Source organism: Lissotriton helveticus, chromosome 6 (assembly GCF_964261635.1).
Source record: "Lissotriton helveticus chromosome 6, aLisHel1.1, whole genome shotgun sequence".
Classification (NCBI taxonomy): domain Eukaryota; kingdom Metazoa; phylum Chordata; class Amphibia; order Caudata; family Salamandridae; genus Lissotriton; species Lissotriton helveticus.
Genome location: NC_136067.1, coordinates 1,423,443,949 through 1,423,460,118, shown reverse-complemented (window position 1 = coordinate 1,423,460,118; position 16,170 = coordinate 1,423,443,949). Strand labels below are relative to the sequence as shown.

Genomic DNA, 16,170 nt, shown 5'->3' with positions numbered 1-16,170 from the left:
TATCAGATACGCTGGAAAAAATGCGAGGCACTGCCACTGACTGGCAATACCACAATGGCAGCCCTTGAGGGTCACCAGTCTAGGTCGATGCCAGAAAAAATTAGATACTTGGGGATCGAGGTCACACCAAGGTTTACAGGCAGGGTCAAACACAATATATTTTTTTATAAACCAATTTTATTAGTTTTTGAGAGAGTAAATATAACAACAAAAGATATTGCATTCCAGTTAGTCCCCACTGCCCCCCGCCCCCCCCCAACAATCACTGAGGAGTAGAATTGCACAAGGCATAATGATCCACCCATATGCCCCAAATCTTGGTAAACTTCTGAGGACAAAGGTCGAGCACAATATTATACCTCTAGTCTCAAAAGTATAAGTGGATTTGAATAGATGGACACATCTTAATTTGTCTCTCGGGGAGAAGGCTCAAATACCTAAAATGAACATAGCACCCGGATTCACATACCTTTTCAGTATAATTCCTGTTCACATCCCAAACCACCTAATATCCACAATAGCAGATAGAGCCCTGAAACCTTTTCTTTGAGGTGGGCGGAAACCACGTGTTAAACTGGGGACTTTCCAGGCCTCAACATAGTGCTGATATAGGCAACCCTCCCCACGCACGATGAACATCGCATGCCCTGCAATAAATAATCACGCAAAACCAGGTTTGTTGGAAATCAGTTTGCTGCAGGTTTATTTCATACAAGAAGTTTGCCAATGTGGTGGGTAAACTTACTGGCGATCCAAGGGCAGGCAGCTGTGACTGACCTGAGCTGCCGTGCCTGCCTGATGAGCCAAACAGCACCTTGGCCAACCCAATAAATGGTACCATCTACCTGGGTGATTTTGCCCGATTAATTAGCATGACCCCCAGTTCATGACCTTACTTACGCCTTTTTAGGGGTGGAGCATTGCAAGGCAAGTCCCCGGTCGCTCAGGCTTACAACTGCCCAAAGGACTAGCGGGGCACTGACGTTTTATCCAAGGTCCTGCCGTAAAGACTCCTGGGGCTTGGCATAGGGCACCCCTTTTGTGCTCCTGAAGAGGGTACCTCCTCCCAAAAAGAATGTATCGACGGGCAGTCACAGAAGATATGCAGCAGGTCATAGCCGTCATGGGGCAGCACCAGTAATTTTCGTGAGGTAACAGGCTCACTGCTTGTAACTTCACGAGAGTTCAGTGCTAGAAATGCACTGATTTAAAAAGGCAAAACTTCAATCAAGTCTCTTGTGCCCCGCGATCAAGCCTCCAGGAGTTCAACCCAATCCTCCAGTTCATATTCCATCTGGAACCTGGTTTGCCATGTGGTGCAGAGGTTATTGAGGAAGGGCAGTGCAAAAAGATGGCAGCTTAAGAGTCTACAGAAGCCAGGCATCACCCCGCAGAAGTGGCCCCATGTCCTAAGATAGAGGCCACAGGAGAGGATTGGAGTACCGAGGGTTGCCTACCTAAGCAGTGATTTAGGCTATGCAGTAGTGTAGTGTAGTTCCTATTATCCCAATAGGCTCTGCGCATTGGAATAATACCTCCAATAGTATAGACCTAGACCAGACGTTAACTAGGTCTTCTACTGTCGATATTAGACTTAAAGTTTTGGGTTTGCCAGCTAGCTCAGAGTTCACTAGAAACTTTCTCGAATAGACAAGGAGGAGTTGAACCTCCCTGGATAGACAAGAAGGGATTTAGTTTCTGACAACCATAGAACATGACAACTTTGCTCTCCCCTAATCAAGAGTGTATCTCTAGAGTCGTGTGAAAACAAAAGACAACTTATTTTACTCAGTCAGTACGTGCATTCTTAGTTTCACCAGATTGTAGAGAAAAAGAAGAGACGGGCGTGTTCAATAAAAGATGTTATTTATTGATCAGTCTCTTTTCTCGTACAAGAGAAATGAATCGATATTATTGCAATACTTATGGTTAAGTAAAGTGCATACAATAAAAGCAGAAGTATAAAATAATACTGTAAAAACATTTACATGGTTTCTAAGCCATATGGTGGTTTAAAATGGATAAAATAGATACATACATATAAACATTTGACTAATCGTACTCAACTGGTGCTTCTAACCACGCCTACCCCAGTGTACCTGACCTAAGCCTAATACGTGGGTGGGGATAGAAAGTAGCAGTCTAAGTTAAGTTTGTTTTGCCAAGTGACTGATTCAAGAATTCTCTGCAAGGGGTTATTCAGTTCCGTACCTGAGGTCTAGGATGGTTGAGGGATAGTATCTCTCGTCTGAGGTCTCGATATTCCAAGCTGCCTGCGAGGGCTGCTCGGAAGCGCCGGAGCTGGATTTCTCGGCAGGAGAAAGGCAGCGTCTCGTTCTCAGCGCGTCAGGAAGGCGGGGCAGCTAGTGGGCTTCGCTCTCTGCTGGGCTTCGGGAAGTCTCGCTGCTCCGATCTCGTCACCACCGCGTGTGTTTGCTTAAGGCAATATCGGTAATATTTATACCTGTAAGGTGCCGAGATTGACGTAAGGATGGACATAGATACGTCAATAAGGATGTCATACGAGCTGGTCGTTAGCGCATTCTTTTACTGAAGTTCTCGGTGAAATCAAAACAATGGCCGCGGGGTTTTTCCCAGGTTGTCATAGGTTTGATTTGTTTTGAGAACTCTGTATGCCTTATCAGGGGCTGGAGGAATATTGCTTGCCTAATTAGATGGCAAGCGTTATGACCTAATCAGATAACGCGCTCCTGTGCCGTGGTCTGGCGTAATCAGATAACGGTTTCTGCATCATGGGATGGCTGCTAGTTAACTCGTTAACCAGAATAGGGTCAGGAATAGGGGGATCGATACAGAACCTATAGGAATACATCACACCCACTCCACGCTAACTATGGCCATATTTACGAATCTAGGCATAGTAAAACATACTGTAGAGTATCGTGTATACCTTACCACCCCAAAATACACATAATGCATTTTGAAATTATGTAACATACGGGGAAAAAAATAGTCATATGTACTATATGCACTCAAGCAGTAGAATAATGCTAAAATAATCACGCATATGTATACATTATTAGTAATTGAATATTAGAATTACACATGAAATGGCTCTTAATACAGAAGAAAAGTTCGAGACCACTTCATCACAGTTCAAAAATATTTATAAACATACCAGCGGGCAGCTAATGTCTATGAAGTTTCTAAAAATAGAAATTAGTTCTCTAAGAATAGTTCTTACTTTAAGCAGAAGAAAAGTGTCCCGTAAAATTTAACAAAAATATTTTGGGGCTGCTAAAAAATTGCTGTCCGTGAACTGGAGGAAAAGTCGATCTTGCTACTTTATTATTAAAGTTGAAGGCCAAATTCAAGGTGTCGGGAACGCCGTGTGCTAGCTTGTTCAAGAGTCATTATTTCTGCTCTGGTGAGAACATCATATCGTTGAGACTGCTGAAAAAGCTGTCAACAGCTTCCTGTGAGAGTTCCACTAACTCGGAAAAGGATGTAACCATGCATTCATGTGCATGATTGTCTCCATTGACGTTTTGATTAGTATTGCTGACAGAAGGTTGTACCTGATCGATGCTGCTTTCATCTTGATCTTCACTACCCCTTAATCGTAGTGGTGAAGTTTCCACGAATGCCGTCATCAGGATTGGCAGCCGTTGAGGGCAGCACAATGCATGAGCCTTTACCGGACCCAACAATGTTTCTGCATCCATTGGCGCATCCGATTGTAGCGTCAGACAGGTGTCCAACACGCATTCTTCTCCGCACAGCATGCACCTTAATACAAGTAAAACACATCTTTGCCATATCGGTCGAAATGAAAGAAACCAAGTCATGTTCAGGTCTCTAAGCCAGGTTAGTCCCAGGATTTTTGATATCCGGTCCTGGTATCCAATGGCTCGGATTGTTTCTTCCCTTGTCGCAGGTGTTTTGTCTGTGACACGGTTTGCCATAACGAAATATAAGGACTAAGAATAGGATTCCTGCAATTAGTCCCAAAATGAGGGGAACTCCTCCAAAAATCGAATGGACGAAGTCTGGAAAAATACCCAGTATGGCTTTGAATGGTGTTAATGCCATCGAAAATACTGTCTTAAATACATTTGAGACTCCACTGGTATCAGAAATATTTAAGATTTCATTCAGGATTTCTGCGAAATGTATGGGGGAATTAGTTGATAACAATGAGTGAATCTCTGCAGTCGTCCTTGCGACTAGGAGATCATACGTTTCTTTTGATGACGTGAGCCTGGTCGGCGTCTGAAGAAGCACTGTTTTCATTCTGCTTAAAGTATCAACTCGAATAGAAGTAATTTTCAAGTGAGGCCATGCCCTTGCCTCCCTGTCTGGAAATGAGCTGGGGAACAATAAGCGTCCACAGCACATGACCTTCGCAGTTGTACTAACGAGATAAGGAACCCCGGGCTGTAGACTACAACATCTGCGATCCACAATTAGAATGTAACTCCCGTTATAGAGTCTTTTAAAGAATGGTTCTATCTCTGTTGCAGGTGTGCCTAGCTGGTGACATGAAAGGTTATTTGAGTTCCCTTCACAGGCTCCATGCAAACTAATTCCATTACACAGAAGTGTACCGCTTAGTGACATCGCACAATTATTGCCACTAAGAAACACTTTCTGTCCTTTATTACTGACACATGCATGTGAATAGGGCAAGTTCCATGTTGTCTTAATGTACCCTTTTCCCAATTTTTCGTACATGCCAGCCTGTATATATTTTTGGCAGTATTGAAACCTGAAAGTAGATATCGGAATATTAATTATCCCATGTATTATCCATTCAATGACAGGTCGTTCTGACATTGTCAATGGTAATCTCTCGAGTTTCTCAATGCTCAGGATTGTATAATCAGCACCCTTTTGTGCCATACTGATCTGTTTATCAGTAAGGTTAAAGATAGTGAATAGTGACGTTGTGTTGATCAAACGCCAAGGCACATAGCCTGAACGCAGGTTTTGTAACGTCCAGCCAAGCTGTACAATAGAACGCAATTGAGACTGACCGTGTTGTAACAACAGTAAGTCTTGCGATATTATGTCGATTGCTGATGACACAAGGCTGTCCAATGAAAAGATTCTGGAGGACAGAGTCATTAACCCATTGTCCACTACAGAAAGCGATTTTTCCAAATTAATACGGTCAATTTCCCGTATACTTTCTGCTGTCTCAATTTGAGTTATCTTCCAGGCCTCGTTGTAAGCTGCATATATAGAGGCTGCTATGAAGCGTTTTTGACGCTGTTTGCGTGGTCCCATAATGAAATCACGCAAGTCAGCACCATCAGTAAGTAAAGTTAGGTTTTGCTTAATTTCTGTCAGTGTGGAAGTTTTTAGCCATTGAAGGCAGAGTTTGCCCACACTGTAGGTGGTGATTATCCCTGGGTGTTGTCTTTGGGAATATCTAGGGTCTGGCCTGGTCAATGTGAACCCCTGTGTTTTGTTCAGGAATCTGTCTTGACAGTTATTAGTATCTGTGGGCCAGATTAACCATTGTTTCCAATCAGGATTTGTTCTGTTTTGGTTTAATACATAGTTTACGTCTATCTCTTCATCTGCAGAGATATTGCTGTTCATTGTTGGTTTTGGAATAGACGGTTTATTTAAGTTTTTGATTTTGGCTAATCCAAGACAGGTAGTTTGTTGAATAGTTTCATTCAAGAATATAATTTGTTCTGGGATCATGCAGGCTCTAAACAATGATTCTATACCTTGTACTTGCCATTCTTTTGTACCCCAAACACTTTTCACTTCAACATTTTTGTCCCAATAATCAAAACCAAATGTATTCATTTGTTAAAAAAATGAGTCCGAATATATCAATTTTGTGTTTGTAAGCATGGTTTTTGTTCCTGTCTTATTTGACAATTTGAAATAAAATGTTTCAGCATTACTTGTGTTGAACCCTGAAAAGTATGAATATTTGTCATAAAAGGTTCTTGAGCTTCCTTTGGGAGGGGTTGCACAATGTTCCCATTGATTATAATTTAAAACATTTCTAGGTTGTGCTGATTTATGTAAAAAATGGTTACCATAGTGGTTGTAGCAGTACATACTATCATATTTAGACGAACCCTGCAAATAATCATGTTTGGTAAATTTAGCAGACATCACTAGATCAGACATCATGTTATTAATACTTTCAAAGTCCCAATCATCAGCAAATGAGTTTGGTTTTACAAAGTCACTCAACGAGATCTTGATTTGGTGTGGATATTTGAGGATTTCGACCGGACCATAAATTTCATAGTCAGTATTGTCCCATGCTACCCCACCCGGTATAGGATTGGCTGTGAAATTGACTGAAGAAAGTTCTCTTTTCTTGACGTGTGAAGACGTGTGTGGCTTGAGGATCAAGTTGATTTTCTGGCTTGCTGTGTCCATTTTAGCATATTTTCCCTCAATGAAGCGTCCCAAACATAGTATCATGATGAGCCAAAGTATCAGGATAAATACACCAAATGACACCCAAAATTCAATCCACGGAGAAATCAGATAGGTTTCTTTCAGCTGTTTCAAAAGTTCCTTAGCTTTATCTTTAAAAGTTTTTGTTGATGGCTGTGTCTTTGATTCACTTAGATCTTCAGAAGAATCTTCAAAGTTGATGAAGTAGCCGGATGCCGTTCTGTCTATTGTTCCAATTGCTTCAGGATTACTGTTTCTTGCAGCTTCAGCATATTCATTTGTTACTTCATTGTAGGTTGGTGTGTCTCTACTAAATGTTTTTATTTGGGTTTTCAGAGGTGTGAGTTCCATTTCATTGTTGCATAGTCCTTGTTGTTGTTCTGTAGGCGTTTCGAATGTGATTAGCCTTTTAGTTAGCACCTCTGTACTTGTAGCAAACCTTGGTGTTCTACTACTTATCGGGAGTCCACTTGGCCTACTGTTTGTTATCGGCCACATGATTGTGGTTTTACCAGGTCGATGGATACAACTCGGTTCTCCTTTTTACCAGCAAGCGGCGGTAGTACAACTGATCTTGTCCCGTTGATGGACAAGACAGGAACTGCTTTTCTGTAAGAAGGCCCAAATTCCTTCTTTACCGCGATCTTTTCTCTGACTAGATCCCCGACTTTTGGAATCCAGACAGGTCCTGCTGGGACAGGTGGTGGTTCTTCAGTGGTTGTTGGCTGCTGTTTCAAGTTTATGTTGCTCAGGTCTTTTCTTGTTTCGTTTAAGTCCTGTAAAATAGCCAAACGATCTTTGATATCAAAGCTTTTTTCTTTTACCACTGAAGTCTGACTGTCAAGATCTAAGACTAGCATCCTAGTTCCAAACAGTAATTCGTACGGACTGAATCCCCTGAGAGAATTTCTTGGCAAGTTGTTTAGACTACGTTGGACACTTATTAGATGTTTGACCCACCCAGCTCCCGAACCTAATACCTTTGCTGTTATAGATTTCTTTATGTCTTGGTTTTTTCTTTACACCGTCCCGTATCCCTCAGGAAGGAAGTGAGAAGAATCCCGCTTCGCTATGCTCATTTGGCCGTGCTTTCCCACAAGCTTGAGGGCTAAAGTGAAAACATTGGTCAAACGTAGCATGCTCCTAGCGTATATGCCATTTAGACTCGCAAATCTTGTATAACAGTCCCGACGTCAGCCGAGTGCTGGGGTCTACATTTATAAGTGGAAACTAGTCTTTATTTGTTAATGGGACGCATTATTTACACTTGTTTCACTGATTATTGTTTAGCCCTTATTGAGTGAAACGCCATGGTATTACCCCGTTCCTCTCGCCGCTGCGATCTCTGTTGCAGCCCGGGCATTTTTTTACAAAGATGTGATGATGCAGGCTCATGCCTGGCCACCAGTACACTGATTGTAGTTCTTCCAGAGAATCTTTTAGTTTGAGGTGTCTGAGACCCTCGCCCATATGTGCGTCTGCTATTAACAAAGTTCTCCTGTCCTTGTTTGGAATTACTCTATCCCCCACTCCAGGGATTCGAGCAAAAGGAACGGAGTTCGCATCGATTATGTATGTATATTTGAGTGGGTAACTGATCGGTAACGCTGAGCAGTCGCCTTTTGATGACGTTTTCACCGCCAGCATTGTTTCACCATCAATGTATTTTACTGCACGCTTTTTTCTAGCTACGGAAGCCGATTCAGTTGCTACCGCTGTGGCTTTCTCAGCCAATGAATTCCCTGCAACGTGAACGCCATCACGCTGATGACTCAGTGAGTGTATCACGTGAGTCTTTGGTAGTTCTTTTTTTAACAGAACTATTTGTTCCCAAAGCAGTTTTTGTTTTATTGTTGCACCTGTGCCATCTTTGTAACCGTTTTGAATCCATTTCTGCAAATCGCTGTTATATGATTTGACGCAGTAATACGAATCGGACACTATGAGTGTCGGGAATTCGCGATCTGCATTATCTAGCGCCATTTTCAATGCTATTATTTCAGTCTGTTGTTCTGAATTAGTTTCTACTGAGTGTGTTTTTGTTAATAGAGGTCTTAGTATACCTCCGCGCCACACTTCTTTTGTAATCTCACATGTGGGGTTGTATGCTTGTTCCCCCCAAACGGATGGTTGAGCATGTCCGTCTGTATAGATTACACAAGCGTACTGTCGTAATGGCAGAATGTCGATTGGCAGAGGGAATATTCTTTCATATTCTAGATATTTTAGTTCCTCTAGTTCTGGATCAAAGTAATATTTTACTTTGTCCATTGTAATGGAATTCACCCATTGTATCCATTCCGGATTCAATGCTGTTGTTGGTAAATTACACGGTGTTGTTAATGCCTCAAAGGCTGATTCTGCTGTTCTGACTGTGATGTGTCTACCGTCAGCTTTATCTTTTTCTCTAGCTATTGCGGTTTGAACTGCATGAACAATGTTTTCTTTAATGCTGAATTTCTTTTCAGCTTCTGTGTACAAGTGTGATTTGAATGCAATTGGTACCTTTTCTCCCTCATTCGAGGTCAGGTATGTGAATCCGCATCTTCCTGGGATGACTCGAATCACAAGGTTGCGTGTGTTATCACGTGTTTCTAATTTTGTTTTAATTAACATATCTGTTTGTAAGGATCTCAGAATTTCTGTGTGTTTTTGAGTCCAATTTGATTTTTTTAAATCTGGTTTTATTAGATCATAAAGGGGTTTGACCCTTTCTGCGTAATTTGCAATGTATGTTCTTCCGAAATTTAGGAAGCCTAGAATTGACTGTAGGTTTTTTAGTGTTCTAGGTGCTTGGAGTACGGCACATTTCTCTAGGAACTTGTCAGCCAGGCTTTTGCCTTCACTTGATAATTCATATCCTAAGATCAGGACTGTTAGATGGGCAATTCTCGATTTTTTAAAGTTGAATTTGTAACCCTCTGCTGCGAACCCAAGTATTATGGTGTTCACTCTCTTCAAGTGAGTATCCAAGTCATCATCTGTTAGGTATATGTCATCGACATAAGATACTGCTTCGTCATCATATATTTGTAGTAACTCTGTTACCCTCGCTGAGAATACTCCTGGGCTGTTCTTGTACCCCTGGGGTAACCGACAGAATTCTTTTTGAGCGCCATTTATTGAGAACGCTGATAAGTATCTGCTCTCTGGTGCTATATTTTGACAAAATAATCCATTAGAGTTGTCTAATGTTGTTTTATATGTTTTGCGCACTATGTTATTCATTAGTGCAGCACTATGCGAGTTTTGTACTGCAAAAGTTTTGCAACATGAGTTAAGGTGTCTGTAATCCAAAACTAGACGATATGAGTTGTCTGGTTTGGAGACAGGAAACAAAGGGTTGTTCATTTGTGAGGTGCAAGTTTCAATCACCCCCTGGTATTCTAGTTGATCTAGAATTTCTTTTACCTGTTTTTTAGCTTCTTGCTTGATTGGATACTGCCTTTGTGCAGTAGGTTGTGATTTTAACTGGATTTTGTGAGGAGGAGAGTCCTCATCCCATCCTACATGATTTTTATATAAAGCAGGAGCTTGAGCTACTGCCCACTTTCTTGCAAGTGTATATTTTTTATGAATTGGAATATGATTTGAGAAGGCAGGCATAATTATTTCTTCGCCATGTGGGCACTCCCTGACGAACTCTGGTGGCCAATCTTTTTCAGCTAGAAGGATGTCATAGCCCTTGGAGAGATTATCCCAAAAAAGGCCCCTTATTTTTCTAGTCTTATCCCCTTCTATACGTAAAGGTATTTCATATATTTTGTGAGGTTTGCTAACTCTGGTGTCTGCAGTTTCCACCTGAATGTATTCATTCGTGTCCACTGTCTCCAGATGATTCATAAGGACTTTGCGTGCTATGCTCACTTCTGCTGCGCTGTCTAGCATTGTCTGAGCCCACTCTCCGTTTTTCAGCTGTGTCCTCAGTATTCTCGGCATTGTTGAATACTTTAATGCTGGCTACCTTCTTCTTTGGAAACTGTAATTTTTTATTTGGATGAGCAGGTTCCTTGTCTTTGGACTTGACGTGCCCTTCCCTGGGTTCCGATCGTCCTCTTCTTTCCGATTTCTGCGAGGAAGTCTGAAAAGATTGAGAGGGACGTGTATCAAAATCTTGATATCTATCCGGTTTCTTTATGTTATCCCTATTTCTAAGGTTGTATTTTTTCACAGAGGGCTCCCTTTGGGGAGACTTGGGTCCTTGGTCCGGAGATCTTTCTCTCCGCCGAGGAGACCTTCCTCTGGACTGGAATCTCTTTTCTTTTGGATTGGATTGTTTGTTTCCATCCCAGTTCTTCTTTTGACTGTTTAGATTATTTTTAATAAATATTTTTTCAGGACTTTCAATTAGTTGGGGCTTTACTGGTATTCCACCCAAACTATCTCTACCTAGTTCTTCATAGGATTTTTCTATAATTCTGGCAATTTCAGCTGGTTGGTCTGCTATATCTGTCTCTATTAACCTCTGGCGGATCGCCACATTCGCTGCTTCTCCTTTTATGTTGGCTAGTAATATTGCCGAGACCTGCTTGAAGTCTTTTAGTAATTTCATACCAAGAGTTAAAGTGGGTTCTGGACCGTATTCGTCTTGAATTTGTTTTAGCACATCTGGTATTACTGACATGGATGGAACTCCATGTGTTTTTTTGTAAATGGAAGCAAAGACTGTACCCCAAGTGTCACAGTCCTCCACGTGTGGTGCGATTCCCATTGGAAGACAGATAGTCAGAATCCTGTGTTTATCCACAGGGGTGGTGTCTGGAAACACCGCCTCTATTTGGGTGATTTATTGTGCTAACCAGAATGGTATTTGTTCCCGTTTAGCTGGTACTTTACCTAGGCAGGACTGTATGTTCTGTGGTGTAATTTTATTTGTGTTCCCCTGATGAGGGGTCAGCTGTGGGATTTTAACTACAGGTTGGATGGTTGAAGTCCGCATTACATATTGGACTAGTTGTCTATATATTTTAATTAATTGTTTTAGTTGTACTAAAACATCTGCTGCAGACATCCTTTTGATGTCTGGATGTGCTGTGTATCCGGCTAGGACCGGCCACGTTGCTCCTGGTCTACCTAGTGGACCGAGCCTGGTGATGTGATTATTATGTTTTAGGGCGCCATTAAACAAGAGCAGATGCTCTTGGAATTTGAGTGGTACTTCCACTTCCTCGAAAGGAGTGTAGGTATCCGGAGGTTCCTCTATTTTATAACAGTGGAACTCCTTTGTTACAGCATTTGCTGCTGGAAAGTTTATCCATGAATAGAATACCTCTGTCTGCCGATATTCGTGTGCCTCAATTACGAATATGACTGTACCACCTCTTGGTGTCAGTCCATTTTCTATAAGTTTTAACGTTATAGATCTTCTTATGTTGACCGGGATGAGTATTATATCCGGGTCTGCTTCTTGCATAGTATTATCAGCTGCTATTACTTCAGCTGCTACTCTAGCTCTCTCTCTTTCATCATCACTGTCTGGCATTTTACTGTCAGGATGGTTATTCTGTTTGTTTGCAGATCAGGTTTCTTGTGGAAACAAAGATGAGATGCACAATATTTTGGAACAGTGTATCCTTCAACGTTGATTAAACCAAGAACCATACATAGGAGTTCCCTCCTGCGAGGTTTGGCGGATTTTACCTCTCACCCACTCCACACGTCTTTGGAGTATTATGGGAAAAAGGGGTCTGAGTGAAAAAGCACGACTGAGTTACTCTAAAGTCTTGCGTTAGTTTTATCGCCTATCCAAACACGTTGGGCGCCATGTAGTGTAGTTCCTATTATCCCAATAGGCTCTGCGCATTGGAATAATACCTCCAATAGTATAGACCTAGACCAGACGTTAACTAGGTCTTCTACTGTCGATATTAGACTTAAAGTTTTGGGTTTGCCAGCTAGCTCAGAGTTCACTAGAAACTTTCTCGAATAGACAAGGAAGAGTTGAACCTCCCTGGATAGACAAGAAGGGATTTAGTTTCTGACAACCATAGAACATGACAACTTTGCTCTCCCCTAATCAAGAGTGTATCTCTAGAGTCATGTAAAACAAAAGACAACTTATTTTACTCAGTCAGTACGTGCATTCTTAGTTTCACCAGATTGTAGAGAAAAAGAAGAGACGGTTCAATAAAAGATGTTATTTATTGATCAGTCTCTTTTCTCGTACAAGAGAAATTAATCAATATTATTGCAATACTTATGGTTAAGTAAAGTGCATACAATAAAAGCAGAAGTATAAAATAATACTGTAAAAACATTTATATGGTTTCTAAGCCATATGGTGGTTTAAAATGGATAAAATAGATACATACATATAAACATTTGACTAATCGTACTCAACTTGTGCTTCTAACCACGCCTACCCCAGTGTACCTGACCTAAGCCTAATACGTGGGCGGGGATAGAAAGTAGCAGTCTAAGTTAAGTTTGTTTTGCCAAGTGACTGATTCAAGAATTCTCTGCAAGGGGTTATTCAGTTCCGTACCTGAGGTCTAGGATGGTTGAGGGATAGTATCTCTCGTCTGAGGTCTCGATATTCCAAGCTGCCTGCGAGGGCTGCTCGGAAGCGCCGGAGCTGGATTTCTCGGCAGGAGAAAGGCAGCGTCTCATTCTCAGCGCGTCAGGAAGGCGGGGCAGCTAGTGGGCTTCGCTCTCTGCTGGGCTTCGGGAAGTCTCGCTGCTCCGATCTCGTCACCACCGCGTGTGTTTGCTTAAGGTAATATCGGTAATATTTATACCTGTAAGGTGCCGAGATTGACGTAAGGATGGACATAGATACGTCAATAAGGATGTCATACGAGCTGGTCGTTAGCGCATTCTTTTACTGAAGTTCTCGGTGAAATGAAAACAATGGCCGCAGGGTTTTTCCCAGGTTGTCATAGGTTTGATTTGTTTTGAGAACTCCGTATGCCTTATCAGGGGCTGGAGGAATATTGCTTGCCTAATTAGATGGCAAGCGTTATGACCTAATCAGATAACGCGCTCCTGTGCCGTGGTCTGGCGTAATCAGATAACGGTTTCTGCATCATGGGATGGCTGCTAGTTAACTCGTTAACCAGAATAGGGTCAGGAATAGGGGGATCGATACAGAACCTATAGGAATACATCACAGTAGCTGCAGGTATCGCCAAGACTGGCGGGGTGAGAGGCCAAATTCCTTAAAGAGCATTGTGAAGGATTTGAGTGCACCCTGTTCGAGGATCTGATGGAGACTACTGATGCCCACTGAGCACCATGCCTCACAGTTCAACATTTTGCTACCTATGCGTATGCTAGAGTTGCCCCACAGTGGTACGTGGTCATGGAGAAGAGGGTCCACCGCAAAGAGGTGGTGGGCATGTACCATGATTTTAACCATGGCTTGCAGCATCGGGTTGGCGAAGTCCGACATGCGCAAGCCACCCTTGTTGAGTATGTGCAAACCCTGTGGATGTTCTAGCAGTGCACACTCCATTAACACCCACTACGGCAGGTCCGAAGTCCTGATGAGCATGTAAGCAAGCTGTAAGTGAAGGGCTAAGGCATAATGCTCAACCGAGGGAAGACCCAGGCCCCCATATGAGCGGTGAGGCAGAAGTTTTGGCATGGCAAGTGGGGGCGGGCAGACACCCAGGCGAAAGACTGTATACACTGGTTCACAGAGTGCAGTAAGGAGATAGGGACCAATAAGGGCAGCATACCAAGGAAGTAGGTATTTCATGGCAGCGTCACTATTCTCACCGCCTATAACCTCCCCCATAACAAGAGTCCAAGTTGGGCATACGTGCCAGCAGGGGATCGAGGTTGTCTGCCACTATTCGGTCCAAGTCTCTGTTTACATAGACCCCCAGATATTTAAGGCGCGAGAACTTCTATTGGAAGGGGTAGGCTACGCCTTGCTTTAAGAGGGTGACTATGAGGGTAAGCTATGGGCATGCTTACCAAGGGATGGGGGGGCTTCTACACCCCACAGCCTTAGAAATATAACTCGTTTTTTGGCAGCAGGTTAAACAATTATTAAGCCAGTGCTACCAGGTAAACATCCCCTTGTGTCCAAAATTGTCTTCAGTCAAGACAAATAGTCATAAACACCTGTTTAACCCAGAAGTCTTATTCCCAATTATTTTTGCTCCAACTGTTTCAGTGCTGCCTTCAAAGGTGTGCAGACATGGTCAATATCATTGCAGTGTTCACAACTTCTGCTATGTATATTTGTTAAACAATGGTATTATTTATGTGTTAGTATTATAAATGGGGCTCTCTAGTTGGCAGTGTCTTGCACCCTATCCAAGTAGGGACCCTTATTCTACTTAGGGTAAAGGACACCGCTAAGATAATTCCTGCTCACCCCCTTGGTAGCCTGGCATTAGCAGTCAGGCTTACCTGAGAGGTAATGTATAAAGCATTTGTACAAAACACACACAGTAGCACAGTGAAAACACTACAAATGGACACTGCACCAGTTGAGAAAAATAATCAATCTTTATCTGAATAAAACAAGACCAAAACTCCAACATACCCAATTAAAGATAGGAATTTTGCAAGAATAAACCAAAAATACAGTTCCCTGAAGTTGACAGCACCAAAAGCTATCAAGGTGCGGGGAACAACACAAATTCAACAGGTCAGTGGTGCAGTGTCGGGATGACCCACAAAACAGGACCTTTGGAAAGCTAGAGCCCTCAAGGACCTTGCGGTGAGATCTGCAGATGAGGCGTTGTGGGCGTCAGAGGGGCTTGGGTTCAGGAAGTCAGTGAGACCTTGAAGTCACATGCATTACAGGTCGTACTCCATGATGTCGAAGTCAGGAGTGCTGGCATGGGCAGGTGTCAGGGAAGGGATTTTGTTGTGGTCGATGCGTCGTACTCTTCATGCGTTGACCACAGCTTTGGTGCTGGCAGCGGCGCAGGGTTGATGCAGAAGCACTGTTGTCGGTAGAACCGGGTCTGCGGTGTGAGATGGGGCGATGCGTTGTGTGCTTCACAAGCAGTGCCCTCAGCCTTGGTGCAGTCAGTAGGGTCGTTGGACAAAGTCGAAGTTAATGATGCTGTTGTTGGCAAACTAGGGGCTGATGGCGGTGTGAAGCGTCGTCGTCAGTGAGGCCAGGGCTCCAATATTATCACGGTCGATGCGTTGTGCTTCTCACGAGCTGTGACCACTGCTTAGGTGCAGACAGTGGCTTCGATGACGGCTTTGGAGGTGCAATAATTCAGGGATCTAAATGACCTGAACAAATTCAAAGAAATCTGAAACTATCACAGCTTCCCAGGTGCACTCATGGTCTCGCTTTGAATTCCCAAAAAATACAAAATGTCTTCTAAGTGTAGAAGGAAAGCTATAGGAATAAATGTATGCTGTTCTTAAGAATATGGCTCCTAAATCTAAAATGTCTAAAATGAAGAAGCCATAAAGAATATTGTCCCAGTTTGAGGATGTGCCATTTTTATTTTATAACTGTAATCTGTCACCGGTATATTACATGCTTAAAAGCAGGCATACAACATTAAACATTTGGATTGGCTGAGCCAATCTAAACATACCAGTCAATGTGCCAATAATAATTGAACAATAGCCTACTTGTTAAACAGCTTGTATAAATCAGGATACGTTCCATTGATCTTGACATCAGATCCAGGCCAGAAGTATGTCCCGGCTTTCAAATTCTGATACATGGCAGTCAGCCAGATCTGAAGGAGGCAGAAATAAAGCAATGATTAACACTCATACAAGTACTTTATTGCACACTCAACTAAATACTACATACAAAATTACAAATATTTACAAAATGGCAGTTAG

General features: G+C 42.4%; 1 protein-coding gene across 2 annotated transcripts in view; it reads right to left on the bottom strand.

The window, feature by feature from the left end:
- The window catches only part of ENPP3 (ectonucleotide pyrophosphatase/phosphodiesterase 3), a 709,442-nt gene that overhangs the window by 383,220 nt on the left and 310,052 nt on the right, over positions 1 to 16,170 (bottom strand). For both annotated transcript variants that reach the window (XM_078649216.1, XM_078649217.1), the window contains exon 10: positions 15,952 to 16,061. In XM_078649216.1, coding sequence (XP_078505342.1) covers positions 15,952 to 16,061 — 110 coding nt within the window. The remainder of the gene's footprint in view (positions 1 to 15,951; positions 16,062 to 16,170) is intronic.